At 33.4% G+C, this 24,966-nt stretch overlaps 1 protein-coding gene across 1 annotated transcript in view; it reads left to right on the top strand.

Moving 5' to 3' along the window:
* Positions 1 to 593: 593 nt before the first annotated feature.
* LOC139521917 (E3 ubiquitin-protein ligase MARCHF5-like) overlaps positions 594 to 24,966 on the top strand; it is a 47,223-nt gene continuing 22,850 nt past the window's right edge. Inside the window, exons 1-4 of the mRNA XM_071315648.1 lie at positions 594 to 1,037; positions 3,055 to 3,260; positions 4,805 to 4,935; positions 23,167 to 23,353. Coding sequence (XP_071171749.1) covers positions 991 to 1,037; positions 3,055 to 3,260; positions 4,805 to 4,935; positions 23,167 to 23,353 — 571 coding nt within the window. The 5' untranslated portion in view covers positions 594 to 990. The remainder of the gene's footprint in view (positions 1,038 to 3,054; positions 3,261 to 4,804; positions 4,936 to 23,166; positions 23,354 to 24,966) is intronic.

The raw sequence follows: 24,966 nt of genomic DNA, 5'->3' as shown, positions 1-24,966 counted from the left end.
ACAACTGCAAGAGGCACCAAGGACAATGCTAATTGACATGCCAAAGTGCACATATTACCAGAGACATATATGTGTATATATGTCTCTGATATTACGAAAAAGATAAAATCTTACCAGTTTAATAAAAGATATCACAAACAGAAAGGTAATAGAACTTATACGATGAACATATATCTATGTACCTTAACCTCACTTTCAGGTCAATATAGAGATATTTTTTTCTGAGAAAAGTTTGCCGCAGAGACATGTGCCTGTGAATACCGGCATAATATTTTTTCACAAAACGCCATTATATTGACATTAATTGCTATTTAAAGGAATGTTTAAGAGTATCTCAGAAAATAACAAGTTTCATTCAAATTGGACTGGTGAGTTTAGACTCGGTTATCAGTGTCCGAAAAACTGGAAAATCCCTCTTTTTAAAATAGGATAACCCCCCATAACTCTGAAACGTAAATTCTTAGATCAGGAAAATCTAAAATTAAACCGATAGTTTTTAAGTGTGTTATATGAAAATAGACTATTGATATAGAGGTTTAGTCTTTAAAATTAAAATAGTTGAACATGTTAAACGACGGTGCTCCTAAAAGCAGAGGAGGAAGACACATAAGAACTGAACCTAGTGTTGCTACGGACTTCCGGTTCATTTTTCTGAAAATATTCTGCGTGCTACTGTCTTTCTTACCTGCATATTGCAGTCAAACACTTAAGAAACCTTAGGAAACGAGAGGAAACACATTTTGGTTTCAGAATTCCATAAATTTGCGTAGAAATAATGTCATAAGCCGATAAGGGGAAGAAAGATTGAACTTCTTCCATCTGCAGTGTCAGAGACTGCACATACGATAATTTGAAGTTTTTTCACTGATGTTGATCATACTTCTGTCGTAAATATCTCTGAATTGTGACTGAAACTTACTGAATTTTGATTTATAAAACCAATCAAACTTATGTTCCTGTGATTAAAAATGCCTTGACTCTGATCTGATTATGTCGTCTGTTGCTAAACTATACCACAGATTGTCTGAGGAAGACAGGTAATGTTCTGAATAAAATGAAACCTTACTCTTTACAGGGTGTCTCATTGAGGGGTTATGATCCAGGATTCCACTTATTATTTTGTCAGATTTCTGAATTGCACCTTGATTTCTAATGCCTGACTTTGTTTCCTTTTTGTATAAATTATGCACAACAATTTGACTAATACTAATTTCAACTACCTGAAAGTGCAATCCAAGCCCCCACAACAGACACCTTCTGGGTCTGTGTGTGGCAGTTCCTGGCGTAACTATTGATACCTGATTTTATACCTGTACAGTTGCTGCACACATCATATAATTTTATTTGTTTTTGTTCCTGTAAATACACAAGGTTTTGTTTATTTTCACTTGGCGTGTACTGGTTGACACATGCGCACAATATATCTGCGTTATGGAAATTTCAACTGCAGATTAACCACATAGAAGTAGAAGAAGTAGAAGTACACATGTAACACTTACATTAAATCAGCCAATCCCCTGTCACACTGAGATCAACATTATATGTAATGTATGGCCTTATACTTCAGACAAGGGGACTGTATTTTAAGGTAACATTATATCAGGGTGTTTCAGTCTCAAAAGAACCACCCCAGTTGATCTAGCTAGATAAATGAATAATGACATTACAAGTTTGTGAAGTTTTAGATTCTAGGTGGGCACATTTGCATTGTGATTCTATTATGAAAATTATGTTAAAAGTTTAAAAGTCGGTCTGAAGACAGAAAAAATATCCGAACACTTTTTTTTTGTTTTTCTCCCAAAATAACCCAAACTGAATAATCATAAGAATGGATGAGAAATGCGACTTTGCATGGTACCTATAGGACACAGAGTCATGATGATTAATATATATGCTGAAGGAAGAGAAGCGACACACAAAATGAGGTCTTCTCGTTTAATAGTATAGATAACTAATCTAAGTTCTTTAACTACAATTATTCTGTGTCTGACCTGTATCAAGCACTTATAATTTTGTCCATTGTTGCCTCAACTGTTCAGGGTTGGACCTTTGCGGTCGTATCTAGCTGCTGTCAGTGAAGCAATCTTTTTAATTTGTATTTTTAACCGGATTTTTGTGACAAAAATGTCGGTTATTGATTTGGGGATGTACGGCGGGCGGCAATCAAATGTTGTCTGTGCATTAACTCATGAACCGTTCAATCAAAGCTTTTAAAATTTTAATATTTTATTACTGACAACTATACGAAGGTCAAGTTAAATAATGGCGATTTTGACTTTAACCGTTCAGGAGTTATGGTTCTTGAAAGATTGAAAAATGGTGTTTCCCGTCGTGTCCATGCATTTTCTCATGAACCATTCAACCAAAGCTTTTGAAATTTTAATATTTTTGTTACTGATGACAAAATAGAGGTCAAGTTCAATAGTGACGATTTTGACTTTTACCGTTCAGGAGTTATGGTTCTTGAAAGATTGAAAAATTGAGTTTCCAGTCGTGTCCGTGCATTTATGCATGAACTGTTCTACCAAAGCTTCCGAAATTTTAATATGCTGTTACTGATGACAAAATGGAGGTCAAGTACAATAATGACGATTTTGACTTTTACCGTTCAGGAGTTATGGTTCTTGAAAGATTGAAAAATGGTGTTTCCCGCCATGTCCGTGCATTTTCTCATGAACCATTCAACCAAAGCTTTTGAAATTATAATATGTTGTTACTGATGACAAAATAGAGGTCAAGTTCAATAATGACGATTTTGACTTTTACCGTTCAGGAGTTATGGTTCTTGAAAGATCGTAAAATGACGTTTCCATTCACGTTGTTGCATTTACTCATGAACCTTTCAATCTAAGCTTTTCAAATTTTAATATGTTGATACTGATGACAAAATGGAGGTCAAATTTGATATTGACGATTTTCACTTTCACCATTCATCAGTAATGGTTCTTGTGATATTGCCAGGACACAAATAAATGTTAATAAATCCGGTTTGCTGTTGTTGTGACAGCCTCTTGTTTAAAGTAAATTATTACATCTGTATTATGTATATAACAGGAGATCATGCTGGGTGTGTTTTGCTACAGATGAAGATGACATGGAGGCAGGTTGGGTCCAGCCATGTATGTGCAAAGGAACAACAAAATGGGTCCACCAATACTGTCTTCAGAGATGGATAGATGAGAAGCAAAAGGGAAACAGTACTGCCAAAGTAGCTTGTCCACAGTGTAATATGGAATATATCATTTTATTCCCTAAAGTTGGTTAGTATAGTAGAATACACTCATTTGCCTGTTTAATGTGAAAAAGATTTGTGGAAATTCAAGTATGTTAAAAAGAGTTACCCTGTTATAAACTTAGTCCTTGTTATCCCCTTTTCTGTCTCTCAGTTCTTCCATCCATCAACAAAGTTTTTAAAAATAAAAGGAAAATTTCCATTGTTTGTTTTGCTGTAAGTTTTTGAAAGTTTGAAGGGTTAGAGTAAAAGGGTGCCTCAAAAAGTGTTCAGCACATGATTTTATCTATTGACAACCAGTTTTGGAGTTATTAACCTCTTTTTTTCCTAATTTGTCTGTTTTCTTAACATTACAGGATCAAGGTTATGCATTTTTTTGGCAAAATGGATCAGTTGAACGATGATAAACTAAAGTATGTTCATCCTAATCTGGCAATTTTTTCAATACAGACACAGATGTGTCCTCTTGATTCGCTAAAGTGCGTTGCCAACACACGCTAAAGTGGGATGGTTCATGAAGTATAGACATGATAAACGTACTATGGATTTTGACGTGAACAGTTGTTTATACAAAAAAAAAAAATGAACATGCCGAAAGCTAAATGTAGAATTTTGTTTAACAATTTTAAACCAAATGTCCCTACCTTACTTAATGTAAACCTTACTGTGCTTTGTTGGCTGAGGCAAAGGTTGGTTTTTTTCTGAGTGCTGGAAGAAGCACTTGTGTCCTGCAGACACCCATTTTACTATACAGATACAAAAGTATACACATAAGTATCCTTTATCTTGTTTCTATTAGAAGCTAACGGATATATTGAAATCATTGTTTATGTTGCAGTTTACTTTGCGGTCCCCGTTACAATATTGTTGATTTTATTGAAAATTAAAGTCGGTAAAATAAAGGTACAGGTTTTCGTGCGTAAATCATAAATTGTCCGCCAAAACATTATTTTGTACATTGTAGGAAAATACAACCTGTACTCGCTGCGAAAAAAGGAGAAAGCTTGAATAACATTGCATTTCTCTCTCATTTAGATTAAGATTTTAATAAATGAATGTTACACAATGAACGAATTTTGTATTTGTAATTTAGGATGTGGACTTTAAGGTGAGATGTTCACATAAGAGATAGACTACATGTGAACTGCAAGCAACGCTAATTATCAAAAAATTTGATACGACCGAATTTAAAAAAAATCATACACCAGATACATAGATTATTGTCACACTTAAATTACCATTTTAACAATCACTTAAGTCTACCGATACATTATAAAGCCTATCCCATATGTTATAAAACTTAGCATACTAGCTTTTGCAAAAAAGACTATTTATAAACATCCGTGTTCTTTAACATTTTAAGCCATTTAACATTCATTACCCTTTTGGTCCATCACACTTTAGCGTGATAATCCATTGTACTTAAGCAAACAAACAACCATCGCACTTTAGCGTGAGACACCATCATACTTTAGCGTAGACCATCGCACTTTAGCGTGACCATTGCACTTTAGAGAACCATCGCACTTTAGAGTCCTACATATATAATAGAGAAATGTATTTATATTACAGGCCCTGTTGTATATATATTAGAGAAATGTGATAAAATAGCTAACATGATTTGCCCATTCCTGGCTGGTAGTGTTATTGTTGGTTCTTTATGGTGGACAGCTGTTACTTATGGTGCCATAACAGTCATGCAGGTATGTTATCAAGTTCTCCTAAAAGTTTTTAATAGTTTTTGTTGAGCTTGCAACTTTTGTTGCAGAAAGCTCGACATAGGGATAGTGATGCGGGGGCGTTAGCTCACTTCTTAAAAGCTTTATATTTTAGAAGGTGGAAGACCTGGATGCTTCATACTTTGTATATAGATGCCTCATGTTACAAAGTTTCCGTCAGTCACATGTCCAATGTCCTTGACCTCATTTTCATGGTTCAGTGACCACTTGAAAAAAAAGTTCAGATTTTTTGTAATGTTGAATTCTCTTATTATAAGTAATAGGATAACTATATTTGATATGTTCGTACCTTGCAAGGTCCTCATGTCTGTCAGACAGTTTTCACTTGACCTCGACCTCATTTCATGGATCAGTGAACAAGGTTAGGTTTTGGTGGTCAAGTCCATATCTCAGATACTATAAGCTATAGGGCTAGTATATTCGGTGTATGAAAGGACTGTAAGGTGTACATGTCCAACTGGCAGGTGTCATCTGACCTTGACCTCATTTTTATGGTTCAGTGGTTATAGTTAAATTTTTGTGTTTTGGTCTGTTTTTCTCATACTATATGCAATAGGTCTACTATATTTGTTGTATGGAATGATTGTAAGGTGTACATGTCTAGCGGGCAGATGTCATGTGACCTTGACCTCATTTTCATGGTTCAGTGGTCAAAGTTAAGTTTTTGAGTTTTGGTCTTTTTATCTAATACAATATGCCATATGTCAACTATATTTGGTGTATGGAAATATTTTATGATCATTATGTCAGTCACGCAGGTTTTATTTGACCGTGACCTCATTTTCACGGTTCATTGCACAGTGTTAAGTTTTTGTGTTTTGGTCTATTTTTCTTAAACTATAAGTAATAGGTCAACTATATATGTTGTATAGAAGTATTGTTAGCTGTACATGTCTGCCTGGCATGGTTCATCTGACCTTGACCTCATTTTCAAGGTTCATTGGTTTTTGTTTAGTTATCTTGGTTAATGTTAAGTTTATGTGACAGTTGTAATAAAGCTTAGCTTTATACTTAGGACTAGCAACATAATATCAATGATTAGTATAAAAGGAGAGACATTTCAGTGTGTGCACTCTTGTCTTCTGTTTTTAATATAAACGTCAATAATATAGTGTACCATACAAATGTTGAATAAAATCCTTATTAATCTATAATCCTTTTGACCAATTTTATACTCTCGCTGTGAAAAAGTGGGGGTATACTGTTTTACCTCTGTCTGTCCATTCATCCGTCCGTCCCATGAATATTTTTTGTCACAATTTTCTCAGGAACTACATTACAAGGAAGTCTGAAATTTGGTTTCAGGGTTCATATAAGTCAGCTACATTTGTATACTGTGTGATGCGTTTTCAGATTCATCACTCAACAACTTCCTGTTTACCAAACACCTACATCATATTACACATGACATCCAAGTTGAAAATTTTCGTCACATTTTTCTCAGGAACTATATTACAAGGATTTCTGAATTTGGTTTCATGGTTTATATCAGTCAGCTATACTGTGTGATGGGTTTTCAGATTCATCACATAACAACTTCTATGAAGGAAGCTATAATCAAGAGTCTGAAAATAACAGGTATGTATATGTGTCATAGCATAAAATTTGACTGCTGCTGGTTACCAATTTGATTGATAGATTGTTCTTGCTTAACATTCTGTGACTATTATTGAGGACAACTTGGACATGAAACTATTAAAATTTTTACATGATAGCTAGGTTCTACAAGGTCTGATGGATAGCAGGGCAAAATGGTGTAAAATCTTTATGCCACTAGAAACCCATGGCATGGATAAAATTCGAAATTGTGCCTTGAAACAGGCTACCTAAAGATTCTCACCTTATTGTTTATAACAACTTCCTGTTTACTGTTTACTGTCCAGTATTTGGGCGGCAGTATCATCAGTGAGCATTGTTTGGCCTGTTCTTGATTTTGAATTGGAAATTTTTCTAGACATTGCAAAACCTCTTTAGAACAAAGCAAGAAAGATTAATTGCTTTTAGGATTTCCGATTTATGTTGTTTTGTTCTTTGTGAAAGGTCAAATTTATAAGCGTCAAGAGGCCAAATATGGTCAAAATGTTGAAAATTTCAAATATATGTTCCAAACATTGAAACAAGCTTATGGAGGTTCTGAATAAATTTTGTTTTTTTGGTAATGTGCATGACCAATTCAATGAGGTGAGAATCTTTAGGTAGCCTGTTTCAAGGCACAATTTCGAATTCTATCCATGCCATGGGTTTCTAGTGGCAGTCAAGATTTTACACCATTTTGCCCTGCTATCCATCAGACCTTGTAGAACCTAGCTATCATGTAAAATTTTGAATAGTTTCATGTCCAAGTTGTCCTCAATAATAGCCACAGAATGTTAAGCACGAACAATCTATCAATCAAATTGGTAACCAGCAGCAGTCAAATTTTATGCTATAATACATTGTACATATACATACCTGTTATTTTCAGACTCTTGATTATAGCTTTGAGCTTCTGCAGAATTAATTCAAAAACTATTCCAGTCTTACTTTTTGAAAAGGAGGTAATTGGCAATTTGATAAAAAGTTAATTGAGGAAGAAATATTTATACCCCCGCTTTAAAAAAGGGGGGGTATACTGTTTTACCTCTGTCTGTCAGTCAGTCCGTCAGTCCGTCCGTCCATCAGTCCGTCCGTCCGTCAGTCAGTCCGTCCCATGAAACTTTCGTCACATTTTTCTCAGGAACTACACATCCACCCTTTTTGTAATTTTGGTATCAACATTTATATATGTCAGCCATACCGTGTGATGCGTTTTCAGATTCATCACTTGACAACTTCCTGTCTACCGAACACTTGTCTGATTTTACACATGATAGCCAAGTTGAAAATTTCCGTCACATTTTTTTTCCGTCACATTTTTCTCAGGAACTACAATACAAGGATTTCTGAAATTTGGTTTCAGGGTTTATATAAGTCAGCCTGCATTTCTCAAAAACTATCTTATAACTAAAATTGGTTGTACATTTATGTAAGTCATGAACAAATCTATATTCCTACAAGTAACTTGCATTGTTAGAGCCTGAAGTTTTCTGTCGTCCGAAGACACATTGGTTTCCAGATAATAACTTTAGTTTAAGTGAATAGATCTTCATGAAATTTTTTCAGAAGGTTCAATACCAGAAAAAGAAGGTTGGGATTGATTTTGGGGATGATGGTCCCAACCGATTAGGAATTAGGGGCCCAAAAGGGGCAGAAAACAAGCATTTTTCTAGTTTCAGGATTATAACTTGTGTAGAAGTATTTCAATTGCTCTGAAATTATACTGCAAATGTTTAAAACCACAAGTAGAAGGTTTGGATTCATTTTAGGGGTTATGGGGCCAAAGTTTAGGAATTAAGGGCCAAAAAGGGGTCAAAACAAGCATTTTTATACGACCGCAAAATTTGAAAAATTTTTCGTCGTATATTGCTATCACGTTGGCGTCGTTGGCGTCGTTGGCGTCGTTGGCGTCGTCGTCGTCGTCCGGCGTCTGAATACTTTTAGTTTTCGCACTCTAACTTAAGTAAAAGTGAATGGAAATCTATGAAATTTTAACACAAGGTTTATGACCACAAAAGGAAGGTTGGTATTGATTTTGGGAGTTTTGGTCCCAACATTTTAGGAATTAGGGGCCAAAAAGGGCCCAAATAAGCATTTTCTTGGTTTTCGCACTATAACTTTAGTCTAAGTTAATAGAAATCTATGAAATTTTTACACAAGGTTTATGACCACAAAAGAATGGTTGGGATTGATTTTGGGAGTTTAGGTTTCAACAGTTTAGGAATTAGGGGCCAAAAAAGGGCCCAAATAAGCATTATTCTTGGTTTTCGCACAATAACTTTAGTTTAAGTAAATAGAAATCAATGAAATTTAAACACAATGTTAATGACTACAAAAGGAAGGTTGGTATTGATTTTGGGAGTTGAGGTCCCAACAGTTTAGGAATAAGGGGCCAAAAAGGGACACAAATAAGCATTTTTCTTGGTTTTCGCACCATAACGTTAGTATAAGTAAATAGAAATCTATGAAATTTAAACACAAGGTTTATGACCATAAAAGGAAGGTTGGTATTGATTTTGGGAGTTTTGGTCCCAACAGAATAAGGGGCCCAAAGGGTCCAAAATTTAACTTTGTTTGATTTCATCAAAATTGAATAATTGGGGTTCTTTGATATGCCGAATCTAACTGTCATGACTGTGTATGTAGATTCTTAACTTTTGGTCCCGTTTTCAAATTGGTCTACATTAAGGTCCAAAGGGTCCAAAATTAAACTTAGTTTGATTTTGACAAAAAATGAATCAGTTAGGTTCTTTGATATGCTGAATCTAAAAATGTACTTAGATTCTTGATTATTGGCCCAGTTTTCAAGTTGGTCCAAATCGGGGTCCAAAATTAAACTTTGTTTGATTTCATCAAAAATTGAATAAATGGGGTTCTTTGATATACCAAATCTAACTGTGTATGTAGATTCTTCATTTTTGGTCCTGTTTTCAAATTGGTCTACTCTAAAGTCCAAAGGGTCCAAAATTAAACTTAGTCTGATTTCAACAAAAATTGAAATCTTGGGGTTCTTTGATATGCTGAATCCAAAAATGTACTTAGATTTTTTATTATGGGCCCAGTTTTCAAGTTGGTCCAAATCAGGATCTAAAATTATTATATTAAGTATTGTGCAATAGCAAGTCTTTTCAATTGCACAGTATTGCGCAATGGCAAGAAATATCTAATTGCACAATATTGTGAAATAGCAAATTTTTTTTTAATTAGAGTTATCTTTCTTTGTCCAGAATAGTAAGCAAGAAATATCTAATTGCAAAATATTGTGCAATAGCAAGATTTTTTTTTAATTGGAGTTATCTTTCTTTGTCCAGAATCAACTTAAATCTTTGTTATATACAATATACAATGTATATTCACTTTTTACTACCAACTGATAAATTATAATAAATAACATTCAGTGATAACAAGCAGTTTTTTTTACATCTTAATATTTTATGATGTATTTAAATGAGTAGTTATTGTTGCAAACTTCATTAGAAATTTTAATTGAGATTAGTTTTGGAATAAGGGAAAGGGGGATGTGATTAAAAAAATTGGGTTCAATTTTTCTCATTTGAAATTTCATAAATAAAAAAGAAAATTTCTTCAAACATTTTTATGCCCCACCTACGATAGTAGAGGGGCATTATGTTTTCTGGTCTGTGCGTCCGTCCGTCCGTCTGTCCGTTCGTTCGTCCGTCCGTTCGTCCGTCCGTCTGTCCCGCTTCAAGGTTAAAGTTTTTGGTCAAGGTAGTTTTTGATGAAGTTTAAGTCCAATCGACTTCAAACTTAGTACACATGTCCCCTATGATATGATCTTTCAAATTTTAATGCCAAATTAGAGTTTTTACCCCAATTTCACGGTCCACTGAACATGGAAAATGATAGTGCGAGTGGGGCATTCGTGTACTGAGGACACATTCTTGTTTTGAGAGGATTAATATTCAACAGCATAGTGAATTGCTCTAAGAGAAAACAAAAATTTTAAGTTCATTAGAACACATTCATTCTGTGTCAGAAACCTATGCTGTGTCAACTATTTAATCACAATCCAAATTTAGAGCTGAATCCAGTTGAATGTTGTGTCCATACTTGCCCCAACCGTTCAGGGTTCAACCTCTGTGGTCGTATAAAGCTACGCCCTGCGGAGCATCTGGTTCTACTTTCAAGACAATAACTTGTGTGTAATTTTATGGATCTATCTTAAATTGTACCACAATGTACCATATAACAAAGGGGAGGCTGGGATTAAGTTTTGGGTTAATTGCCCAAAACATGTAGGAATTAGGGGCCAAAAAAGGGCAAAAAAGAAGCATGTTTCTAGTTTCCAAACAATCATGACAATAACTTGTGTTTAAGTGTATGGATCTCTCTTAAATTGTACTACAAGGTTCAATACTACAAAGGTAAACATGGGATTCAGTTTAAGGGTTATTGCTCCAAGGGGGTTTCAAAAAGTTGGGGGGGGAGGGTTGTTTATCATTTTTTGAAGGGCTTCCTTTTTTAGCTCACCTGGCCCAAAGGGCCAAGTGAGCTTTTCTCATCACTTGGCGTCCGGCGTCCGTCGTCGTCCTGCGTTAACTTTTACAAAAATCTTCTCCTCTGAAACTACTGGGCCAAATTTAACCAAACTTGGCCACAATCATCATTGGGGTATCTAGTTTAAAAAATGTGTCCGGTGACCCGGCCAACCAACCAAGATGGCCGCCATGGCTAAAAATAGAACATAGGGGTAAAATGCAGTTTTTGGCTTATAACTCAAAAACCAAAGCATTTAGAGCAAATCTGACATGGGTAATATTGTTCAACAGGTCAAGATCTATCTGCCCTGAAATTTTCAGATGAATCGGACATTTCGTTGTTGGGTTGCTGCCCCTGAAATGGTAATTTTAAGGAAATTTTGCTGTTTTCGGTTATTATCTTGAATATTATTATAGATAGAGATAAACTGTAAACAGCAATAATGTTCAGCAAAGTAAGATCTACAAATAAGTCAACATGATCAAAATGGTCAGTTGACCACTTTAGGAGTTATTGCCCTTTATAGTCAATTTTTAACCATTTTTCGTAAATCTTAGTAATCTTTTAGAAAAATCTTCTCCTCTGAAACTGCTGGGTCAAATTTAACCAAACTTGGCCATAATCATCATTGGGGTATCTAGTTTAAAAAATGTGTCCAGTGCCCCGCCCAACCAACCAAGATGGCCGCCATGGCTAAAAATAGAACAATGGGGTAAAATGCAGTTTTTGGCTTATAACTCAAAAACCAAAGCATTTAGAGCAAATCTGACTCTCAGTAAAATTGTTCATCAGGTCAAGATCTATCTGCCCTGAAATTTTCAGATGAATCTGACATTCCGTTGTTGGGTTGCTGCCCCTGAAATGGTAATTTTAAGGAAATTTTGCTTTTTTTGGTTATTATCTTGAATATTATTATAGATAGAGATAAACTGTAAACAGCAATAATGTTCAGCAAAGTAAGATCTACAAATAAGTCAACATGACCAAAATGGTCAGTTGACCACTTTAGGAGTTATTGCCCTTTATAGTCAATTTTTTAACAATTTTTCGTAAATCTTAGTAATCTTTTAGAAAAATCTTCTCCTCTGAAACTACTGGGCCAAATTTAACCAAACTTGGCCATAATCATCATTGTGGTATCTAGATTTAAAAATGTGTCCAGTGACCCGGCCAACCAACCAAGATGGCCACCATGGCTAAAAATAGAACATAGGGGTAAAATGCAGTTTTTGGCTTATAACTCAAAAACTAAAGCATTTAGAGCAAATCTGACATGAATAAAATTGTTCATCAGGTCAAGATCTGTCTGCCCTGAAATTTTCAGATGAATCGGACATTCCGTTGTTGGGTTGCTGCCCCTGAAATGGTAATTTTAAGGAAATTTTGCTGTTTTTGGTTATTATCTTGAATATTATTATAGATAGAGATAAACTGTAAACAGCAATAATGTTCAGCAAAGTAAGATCTACAAATACGACAACAAAACCAAAATGGTCAGTTGACCACTTTAGGAGTTATTGCCTTTTATAGTCAATTTTTAACCATTTTTCGTAAATCTAAGTAATCTTTTAGAAAAATCTTCTCCTGAAACTACTGTGCCAAATTTAACCAAACTTAGCCATAATCATCATTTGGTATCTAGTTAAAAAAATGTGTCCGGTAACTCGGCAAACAAACCAAGATGGCCACCTTGGCTAAAAATAGAACATGGGGGTAAAATGCAGTTTTTGGCTTATAACTCAAAAACCAAAGCATTAAGAGCAAATCTGAGAGGAAGTAAAATTGTTGATCAGGTCACGATCTATCTGCCCTGAAATTTTCAGATGAATCAGATAATCGGTTGTTAGGTTGCTGCCCCTGAATTGGTAATTTTGAGGAAATTTTGCTGTTTTTTTGTTATTATCTTGAATATTATTATAGATAGAGATAAACTGTAAACAGCAATAATGTACAGCAAAGTAAGAACTAAAAATAAGTCAGTCTGACCAAAATAGTCAATTGACCCCCTAAGGAGTTATTGCCCTTCATAGTCAATTTTTAACAATTTTCTTAAAATTTGAAGATTTTCAATAACATTTTCCACAGAAAGTACTGTTATAGATAGAGATAATTGTAAGCAGCAAGAATGTTTAGTAAAGTAAGATCTACAAACACATCACCATCACCAAAACACAATTTTGTCATGAATCCATCTGTGTCCATTGTTTAATATTCACATGGACCAAGGTGAGCGACACAGGCTCTTTAGAGCCTCTAGTTTCAAAAATTTTCAAATTACGAATTTTGAAAAGTTTCAAGAAGAAATCTTCAATTGCACAGTATTGTGCAATAGACTTGTTAATCTTTGACCACATTAATTTTGTGACAAAAACCTACATTATGTCAAAAATTTGATCACAATCCAAATTCAGACAGAATCAAGCTTGAATTTGTGACCAAATTTGCCCAAACTGTTCAACCACTGGGGTCGTATAAAGCTGCGCACTGCGGAGCACCTGGTGTCCACCTAAAGTTGAACTTACAGAAATGCATGCTTTGCAAATGATTTAATTGTACAGATTTTGCACAAACATGCAAATAATTTATGCACATTTAACGATTTGACAAATTTAAATCTGATCTCCCACTTATAAATGTTAGAAATAATTGTAAGAGAAATTCTGTCAGGACATAAATAATCCTTTTAATGAAAGTTTTAGCAATTAGTTTCTGATTGAAAATGTTATTAGATAAAGTCATGACTGTTATGCTGGACAACTTTAAAATGTACCAGAAATATCTTTTAAGTTGATATAAAACTTTCATTAAGTGTATGTTTGAAATTAACTGTTATTCAAAGAATTATAAGTTAAGTTAACTGTTATTCAAAGAATTATAATTTAAGTGGAATGGACTACATTCATCGATCATTCTTCATATGATATATTTTTTGATATTTGAGGAAAATCACTCTGGATCACACACACAATTTAAACTTCAATTTTGCTCACATCCTTTTTTTTATTGGGCTCAAAACTAAGTATGATTTAAAAAAAAAACATGCATAGGAGCATAAAAGAAGAATGGCTGAATGATAAAATCCTTTTTGTGGATGAGTTTTATTTACCATTTCAGTTGCGAATATTTGAATAAATTTATGTTATTGAGTGAAAGAAAAAGAAAATGCTTAAAGACCTAAAAACAATTAAAAAGATAACCAGCAAAACAAGACCAAAACTGAAACTTGAAGTAGTTGAGGAATATCCAGGATCCTTTGCTGCTCTCAATTCCTTAAATTTAGTTTTTAATAAATAATTATTTTATTATAGTGTCACATATTGATCAGACAATATATATATTCAACAATTCATAATACAAACAGAGGTCAAATATCCAGCCTTAGAATAGACTTATGAGACACTTTAAAACACATCCGACAATTGTACATTTATATATATATAAAAAATAAAGTGAGGATTTATTTAAAGTAGAGACTCAATAACATTTACAAATTGAGCATCTATAATACTAAAATTACGAGGTGAGGTCCAATTTGTCAGCCGTCATCGGGTAAAAACGACAAATCAAAGAATTCAACTCTATATATAACTAATATAGGACAATGGTGTAGATTAAAAATTACACCACTCCAGACCTTTTGTTTTCAGCATAATTAATATTGCCAATAATTAGCAAGTTCCGGGTCGAATCCGATACCGATACAAATAGTATATTCAGCTATTACCTTATCTGTACGTTCCGCATTTGACAGGCGCACCACCAAACGGTGTATTTAGGATTTTGATATATACACGGGTCATAATCAAAGGACTGACAATTGTTCCCTATTGTAGTTTTATTCAGCAATCAGTAAGACTTTCTAAGATAACTAATATAGGACAATGCTGTTGATTAAAAAATACTCCATTCCTGGATAGCCAGGACCTTTTGTTTTCCAAATAATTAATATTTCCAATAACTGATAAGTTCCAGGTCGACGGGTTCAAACAGAAAGATTTGAAAGCAGAGAAAACTGTGTATCTTATAATCGACATGACTTATCAGATGACAATACCAATTACTAAAATAAGGCTTAGGCATAGTTATATACTTTAATTCAGTCACGGACCCGCGATATCCCGGGTGTGTACTTGTTCTAGTTAAATATACAATTGAAAAATTACAAGTAATGGTAACCAATTATACAAGTACTTAGATTGCATAAGGAAATGATTATGTTTAAATATTTACAATTATAATATTGCAGTAGCCAAGATTAACCTGAAGGGTTATGATTTATTAGTTTTTCATTTAACTTTATCTTTAAGATATTTCAGAAAAATTCTCTCTGAATAGTGTGATCCCAAAAATATCAAACTCAAATTTGGCAAAGCATTATCTTTGGTTAGACTCAAATCTGGTTTAGATAAATATTCAAAATTGGAGAATGAAAAATAATGCTTGAATGAGAAATGACTTGTGTCAAATTTTATTTATGAATTTTTGAAAAAATGTCAAAATTATGAAAAAATTGATACGCTGAAAGATGCGTAAAATTAGTCAGACCATTGCAGTTTTTAAACAATTGTTAAAAAAAATTGAATTATTTAACAGTTCATTGAACCTACACTTGTTTGATATCAGAGATTCACTGCTATAATCATATGAAAAAACCGACAAAAATGTTAAAATTTATTGAAGCCCTGATAGAGGAAAAGGCATATACAATATTTAATGTATACAAACATTAACATAACTAGCTTTCATTTTTCACTACAATATGTAATTTGATTGAACAGATATACAGGAAAATCCTAGAGTAATTACAGTATTGATTTGGTACCAGATGTTGTGTGTTAAGAGACATCTGTGGGACCCTTGTTTTATTTAACTGCCATTTACATATGCAATCAATACTCATTTGCATATAGATTTTATACATGGTTCAGGGCTGTCCATCAGATCCAGTGAGATAACCTTACCTAACATTAATCAAGCTGATTGTTCTGCAGTGATGAAATTGATTTCAGGTGTGACATTAATCAATAACAACATATTGTTCAATAAAACATGTACAAATTATCAGCTGATCATTTCTTAAAAGTGGAAGCTTACCAAATAAAACCATGTTTAAATAGCTTCCTACCAAACATATCGATTTTTAAAGCATTTCCCAAAAAATACATCAATGTGTATAAAAATCAAATAAATTTATGTTTGCTTTTGGTTTTTGGAAAATAAATGTTATATTAATAAAATAGGATTTATTGATAAGAAGAAATCCCATTTGATTATTTTTTTTTTGGTCACAAATGAGTAATTTTTTCACAAATCTAAAGCTCCATATTCCATGCATTTTTAATGTTAAATGGCGAAAGGGAGGTTAAGCATTTTCATTTGTAAGCTATAGCTAATTACATTGAATGAATAAAACAGTCAGTTAGGATGGTACCATGAATAATTTAAATTTAAACTGTAAATATGTAATATAAAAGTAGTTTAACAGTTTTCTCTACATGACCTTGAAAAATTAGACTATATATATGTAACACTCCCAAACGTGTCCTGTCCCTCAAACGTGTCCGATTCCCCCAAACGTGTCCGATTCCCCCAAACGTGTCTATTCTCGCTAAACGTGTCCATAATATCCAATATTCCCCAAACGTGTCTGATTTTATAACCCCTAAAACGTGTCAGAAAATTGTTATTTGCCAAAACGTGTCCACTATTTAACGCCAGAACGTCTCGAGTCTTTTAGCGCTAATACATGAATAAAATCAATAACTTTTACGGCTATTCTATAATGGGGGACACAGTTGATGAAGTGGTAATTTATTAGTACTAGTTGGTTCAATGCCGCTTGTTATTGCAAATTTAATCTGTAACATATAAATCGACTTTTGACTGAAATTGCTTATAGTCCAGTTGCAAGTATTGTGCTCGTTTAGAGCGCACAAACATGTACAAACAATTCTAGTTCAGTTGGATTAAGCGTTTACCATAGGATAACACCCAATTAAATTCAAATACAATATATTCAGGTTAAACTATGCCTATATATATATTGTTTAAAGATGTCAATCTTATTTACAAAGCTTGTATTAACAATTACACAAAAAAGCAAGCAAGCCATACAAAGTTTTACTTTGCAAGCATTAGGAAATCAACTGTAATCCGCGAATACTGCACAGTAGGATTTTAAAAGAATTGACTTCCCTTTTTTTCAACAGTTCTGATATTTTAAAAGATATTCAAATCATAAACTGGTTATCAGGTATTTTAATAAATTTTAGATTTCCAGCATCACTACTAAAGTGAAGACATACAAACAAGAGTCATAATTCCAGTGCCAAATATTTCATGACTTATTTGAACGATATCATATTAACAATAAATACTTTACATAAGTTTTATTATCATACCGGGGATTTAGGAACGGGTCTAAATTTGTTTACGATTATTCGTGATAAACATTCGTTAAACTTAAAAAAAAGACTGATTTTTTTTATAACTTCACTAAGAAACTATTTGATTCTCTCAAAAAATGGAAAAAAAGCTCTAAAATTATAAACTGGTAGTAAGGTTTTATATTATGAACTTTTAGTTTCGAGCATCACTTAAATACACGCAAACAAGAGAAACTATGTCCAGTGGCAAATATTTCATGCATGGACAGGACGACAACATACTTTGGATAAGTTATATAATGAGATGCGGAAGAATATTTGCCGGAACTCTTGGATTGTACCTTAATTATTCCGGGAATTTGGGATTAGGCCTAAATGAATTTTGTACAGTTATTAAAAATTTACACTTTACGGTTATAAGGAATCTACACTAATCGTAACTCAAAATCAAATTATATTTTTTTGGAGCGGAAAAGGACAGTTTTATTTTTATACGACCGCAAAATTTGAAAAAATTTTCGTCGTATATTGCTATCACGTTGGCGTCGGCGTCGTCGTCGTCGTCGTCCGGCGTCCGAATACTTTTAGTTTTCGCACTCTAACTTTAGTAAAAGTGAATGGAAATCTATGAAATTTTAACACAAGGTTTATGACCACAAAAGGAAGGTTGGTATTGATTTTGGGAGTTTTGGTCCCAACATTTTAGGAATTAGGGGCCAAAAAGGGCCCAAATAAGCATTTTCTTGGTTTTCGCACTATAAATTTAGTTTAAGTTAATAGAAATCTATGAAATTTTGACACAAGGTTTATGACCACAAAAGAACGGTTGGGATTGATTTTGGGAGTTTAGGTTTCAACAGTTTAGGAATTAGGGGCCAAAAAAGGGCCCAAATAAGCATTATTCTTGGTTTTCGCACAATAACTTTAGTTTAAGTAAATAGAAATCAATGAAATTTAAACACAATGTTAATGACTACAAAAGGAAGGTTGGTATTGATTTTGGGAGTTTAGGTCCCAACAGTTTAGGAATTAGGGGCCAAAAAGGGACCCAAATAAGCATTTTTCTTGGTTTTCGCACCATAACGTTAGTATAAGTAAATAGAAATCTATGAAATTTAAACACAAGGTTTATGACCATAAAAGGAAGGTTGGTATTGATTTTGGGAGTTTTGGTCCCAACAGAATAAGGGGCCCAAAGGGTCCAAAATTAAACTTTGTTTGATTTCATCAAAATTGAATAATTGGGGTTCTTTGATATGCCGAATCTAACTGTCATGACTGTGTATGTAGATTCTTAACTTTTGGTCCCGTTTTCAAATTGGTCTACATTAAGGTCCAAAGGGTCCAAAATTAAACTTAGTTTGATTTTGACAAAAAATGAATCAGTTAGGTTCTTTGATATGCTAAATCTTAAAATGTACTTAGATTCTTGATTATTGGCCCAGTTTTCAAGTTGGTCCAAATCGGGGTCCAAAATTAAACTTTGTTTGATTTCATCAAAAATTGAATAAATGGGGTTCTTTGATATACCAAATCTAACTGTGTATGTAGATTCTTCATTTTTGGTCCTGTTTTCAAATTGGTCTACACTAAAGTCCAAAGGGTCCAAAATTAAACTTAGTCTGATTTCAACAAAAATTGAAATCTTGGGGTTCTTTGATATGCTGAATCCAAAAATGTACTTAGATTTTTTTTTATGGGCCCAGTTTTCAAGTTGGTCCAAATCAGGATCTAAAATTATTATATTAAGTGTTGTGCAATAGCAAGTCTTTTCAATTGCACAGTATTGCGCAATGGCAAGAAATATCTAATTGCACAATATTGTGAAATAGCAAATTTTTTTTTAATTAGAGTTATCTTTCTTTGTCCAGAATAGTAAGCAAGAAATATCTAATTGCAAAATATTGTGCAATAGCAAGATTTTTTTTTAATTGGAGTTATCTTTCTTTGTCCAGAATCAACTTAAATCTTTGTTATATACAATATACAATGTATATTCACTTTTTACTACCAACTGATAAATTATAATAAATAACATTCAGTGATAACAAGCAGTTTTTTTTACATCTTAATATTTTATGATGTATTTAAATGAGTAGTTATTGTTGCAAACTCCATTAGAAATTTTAATTGAGATTAGTTTTGGAATAAGGGAAAGGGGGATGTGATTAAAAAAATTGGGTTCAATTTTTCTCATTTGAAATTTCATAAATAAAAAAGAAAATTTCTTCAAACATTTTTATGCCCCACCTATGATAGTAGAGGGGCATTATGTTTTCTGGTCTGTGTGTCCGTCCGTCCGTCTGTCCGTTCGTTCGTCCGTCCGTCCGTCTGTCCCGCTTCAGGTTAAAGTTTTTGGTCAAGGTAGTTTTTGATGAAGTTTAAGTCCAATCGACTTCAAACTTAGTACACATGTCCCCTATGATATGATCTTTCTAATTTTAATGCCAAATTAGAGTTTTTACCCCAATTTCACGGTCCACTGAACATGGAAAATGATAGTGCGAGTGGGGCATTCGTGTACTGAGGACACATTCTTGTTTTGAGAGGATTAATATTCAACAGCATAGTGAATTGCTCTAAGAGAAAACAAAAATTTTAAGTTCATTAGAACACATTCATTCTGTGTCAGAAACCTATGCTGTGTCAACTATTTAATCACAATCCAAATTTAGAGCTGAATCCAGCTTGAATGTTGTGTCCATACTTGCCCCAACCGTTCAGGGTTCAACCTCTGCGGTCGTATAAAGCTACGCCCTGCGGAGCATCTGGTTACGGAATATCAGTGTTTTATCTTTTAGTTCCCTTTATATTATAGGACAAGTTTGGGGGATTGGGCACGTTTGGGTGTTTATTAAAAAATGGACACGTTTAGGCGTTTAAACAATACCTATGACACGCCTTGTTTGACGCCCTTTGTACAACAAGACATGTTTTGCAGTTCAGTGACGTCGATGTGGACACTTTTGGGAGTATCGGACACGTTTGGGGGGAAGGACACCTTTCTGAGTGTTACATATATATGTTATGAATTAAAGATAAACAGTAATTTTGAATTTTTATACTACCACAAAATTTGAAAAATTTTTCGTCGTATATTGCTATCACGTTGGCGTCGTCGTCTGCGTCGTCGTCGTCGTCCGAATACTTTTAGTTTTCGCACTCTAACTTTAGTAAAAGTGAATGGAAATCTATGAAATTTTAACACAAGGTTTATGACCACAAAAGGAAGGTTGGTATTGATTTTGGGAGTTTTGGTCCCAACATTTTAGGAATTAGGGGCCAAAAAGGGCCCAAATAAGCATTTTCTTGGTTTTCGCACTATAACTTTAGTTTAAGTTAATAGAAATCTATGAAATTTTGACACAAGGTTTATGACCACAAAAGAACGGTTGGGATTGATTTTGGGAGTTTTGGTTTCAACAGTTTAGGAATTAGGGGCCAAAAAAGGGCCCAAATAAGCATTATTCTTGGTTTTCGCACAATAACTTAAGTTAAAGTAAATAGAAATCAATGAAATTTAAACACAATGTTAATGACTACAAAAGGAAGGTTGGTATTGATTTTGGGAGTTTAGTCCCAACAGTTTAGGAATTAGGGGCCAAAAAGGGACCCAAATAAGCATTTTTCTTGGTTTTCGCACCATAACGTTAGTATAAGTAAATAGAAATCTATGAAATTTAAACACAAGGTTTATGACCATAAAAGGAAGGTTGGTATTGATTTTGGGAGTTTTGGTCCCAACATAATAAGGGGCCCAAAGGGTCCAAAATTAAACTTTGTTTGATTTCATCAAAATTGAATAATTGGGGTTCTTTGATATGCCGAATCTAACTGTTATGACTGTGTTTGTAGATTCTTAACTTTTGGTCCAGTTTTCAAATTGGTCTACATTCAGGTCCAAAGGGTCCAAAATTAAACTTAGTTTGATTTTGACAAAAAATGAATCAGTTAGGTTCTTTGATATGCTGAATCTAAAAATGTACTTAGATTCTTGATTATTGGCCCAGTTTTCAAGTTGGTCCAAATCGGGGTCCAAAATTAAACTTTGTTTGAGTTCATCAAAAATTGAATAAATGGGGTTCTTTGATATACCAAATCTAACTGTGTATGTAGATTCTTCATTTTTGGTCCTGTTTTCAAATTGGTCTACACTAAAGTCCAAAGGGTCCAAAATTAAACTTAGTCTGATTTTAACAAAAATTGAAATTTTGGGGTTCTTTGATATGCTGAATCCAAAAATGTACTTAGATTTTTTATTATGGGCCCAGTTTTCAAGTTGGTCCAAATCAGGATCTAAAATTATTATATATTAAGTATTGTGCAATAGCAAGTCTTTTCAATTGCACAGTATTGCGCAATGGCAAGAAATATCTAATTGCACAATATTGTGAAATAGCAAATTTTTTTTTAATTAGAGTTATCTTTCTTTGTCCAGAATAGTAAGCAAGAAATATCTAATTGCAAAATATTGTGCAATAGCAAGATTTTTTTTTTAATTGGAGTTATCTTTCTTTGTCCAGAATCAACTTAAATCTTTGTTATATACAATATACAATGTATATTCACTTTTTACTACCAACTGATAAATTAAAATAATCTTTACCATTCAGTGATATCAAGCAGTTTTTTTACATCTTAATATTTTATGATGTATTTAAATGAGTAGTTATTGTTGCAAACTCCATTAGAAATTCTAATTGAGATTAGTTTTGGAATAAGGGAAAGGGGGATGTGATTAAAAAAATTGGGTTCAATTTTTCTCATTTAAAATTTCATAAATAAAAAAGAAAATTTCTTCAAACATTTTTTTGAGAGGATTAATATTCAACAGCATAGTGAATTGCTCTAAGAGAAAACAAAAATTTTAAGTTCATTAGAACACATTCATTCTGTGTCAGAAACCTATGCTGTGTCAACTATTTAATCACAATCCAAATTTAGAGCTGAATCCAGCTTGAATGTTGTGTCCAATCGCAGGGCGTAGCTTTATACGACCGCAGAGGTTGAACCCTGAACGGTTGGGGCAAGTATGGTCCATACTTGCCCCAACCCTTCAGGGTTCAACCTCTGCGGTCGTATAAAGCTACGCCCTGCGGAGCATCTGGTTTCAGTTTGATAAAATATGATGTATAATATAATTAACATGTGCAGGTACATGACAGATACAATGTTGAGACTGGTGCATGCTTTACTTGTAAAGGCCTTCAAAAATGGAAGACTGATTTATGATGGGTTATTTTTATGCCCCACCTACGATAGTAGAGGGGCATTATGTTTTCTGGTCTGTGCCTCCGTTCGGCCGTTTGTTCGTCCCGCTTCAGGTTAAAGTTTTTGGTCGAGGTAGTTTTTGATGAAGTTGAAGTCCAATCAACTTGAAACTTAGTACACATGTTCCCTATGATATGATCTTTCTAATTTTAATGTCAAATTAAAGTATTGACCCCAATTTCATGGTCCACTGAACAAAGAAAAAGATAGTGTGAAGCTCAGGTTAAAGTTTTTGGTCAAGGTAGTTTTTGATGAAGTTGAAGTCCAATCAACTTGAAACTTAGTACACATGTTAACTATGATATGATCTTTCTAATTTTAATGTATTGACCCCAATTTCACGGTCCAGTGAACATGTAAAATGATAGTGCGAGTGGGGCATCCGTGTACTATGGACACATTCTTGTTTTTAATTTTTCTGGTGTCACTTTCGACTGATTCCATATGTACTTCTCATTTTCAGGTGTTAGGTAGCGAAGAAGGGGTACATGTCATGCAGGTGGCTGATCCACTTTTTCTCCTGATTACATTGCCAACTATTCCCATAATGATGATTCTGTGTAAAATGGTACGATGGGAAGACTATGTACTGCGATTGTGGAGAAAACATTCTGCCAAACTTCCATTTTATACTAACTTGTTTCCTGATGGTGAGCCATAATTATTAGCATTTGTACATGTATGCCCCATCAATGAAAGGAGGTAGCATTCTGTTTTCAAGTTTTTCTATCCATCCAACCATTCATCTATCCCAAATCAAATTAAAAATTTTAGGCAGTAAACCAAGAATTTATGGTCACATCTTTATGAAAATATATGACAAATTAGGGTTTTGACATAGGTGTCGCATTTCACTAAACATGTTAAAGTTTTGTTTATGGTTGTTATCAATGAAATTGTGGACACATCAACTTATTACTTAAGGATAAACGGTATTTATCAATAACAAAATCAGTACATTGTACATGCACAGCAAAAAACACACAAAAAGCAAAGGAACAGCCCAAATTATTTGTTGTTCTCCATGTCACAACGAGGCCTTCAACACAGAACAAATAAAAATCTTACCTCACTGCGAGTTTAAGATGGCCCCTACTATTACACATTGTTCATTATGATGTAGACTTTTGAGATATGACCTTAAATCTCATGAAATAATTAAGCCACAGGTTCAATATCTGTTGAGAAAAACTTGCAACGGGAGTCTAAGGTATTATTTTAAAAAAATGATAATGTAGCATAAACAATTAAAAATACTTCATTCCTACTTTCACTTTGTGACATGGTTACCCCAAAATTGTATGGAGGATGCTTATGATAAAACTTATTTTTAGGCTTCATTAATCAGGTTTTGTACAATGTATTAGGATTTCACTTTATACAATGTAAGCACATGTTGAATACAATCAGAATGATAAATTTTTTGAAAAAAATAGTAAAATAGCTATAAGCTTTGTAGAGTTCCTGGAAATCCTATTTTAAAACTACTCCCAGAATGTATATAAAACAGAAGTCCATTGCTGGTTTGTTAGGATTACAAATGTATAGTAATGTATTTCTGATAATAATCATATACGATAGAAATAAAGCTATGCATTTTGTAATGCAATATTGGTTGTTTTGACTTAAATAAAAATATTTGATTAATCCCTAATTGATAATTTGAATGTGAGGTTGTTAAACTGCATTGACTTTGTTGCACTATTTGCCTGTCAGTTAGTCTTTAAAGGGGGGTACACTATGCACAACAATGTGTGCAAATTTGTTTATGCAAAAGCTAAATAAGAGAGTCTGTATGTTTTTCATAAGTTTTGGCAATTTATAGTGAAATTTTTCAATCTGAAGTGTTCAGTATTGAGCCAAGTAGAGCTGTGAATACACAGATAAAGGATGTTTATTAATGAGAATTCTAATTAGGAATGTTGATTGCATTGATGAAAAACTAATACAAAAATATATATAGAGAGATGCCAAATGAGAAATTAATCAAGGATGAATCAATAAGATCCATTGAAAACCTTTGGTTTATTTTATCTTGTCTGCAAGAATTAGTTCTATGCATTTTTCATCATTAAATGTTTTAGTTTCATAGAATTTCTGAATATTCAATTTGTTTAAAACTGCCAATTGGTCTAATTTATCAGTAGAAAAATCCTCTGAAAATCTGTCTAAAACTATAAAGAAAAAGCTGACAGAAAATATTTGTTCATTAAAAATTTTGGAAAAATTATTTTTAATAGCATGGCACATCCTTTCACTTGGA

The sequence above is a fragment of the Mytilus edulis genome, chromosome 4, assembly GCF_963676685.1.
Source record: "Mytilus edulis chromosome 4, xbMytEdul2.2, whole genome shotgun sequence".
NCBI lineage: Eukaryota > Metazoa > Mollusca > Bivalvia > Mytilida > Mytilidae > Mytilus > Mytilus edulis.
Note: the sequence above shows the minus strand (reverse complement) of the source record. Positions and strands in the feature narration are given on the sequence as shown.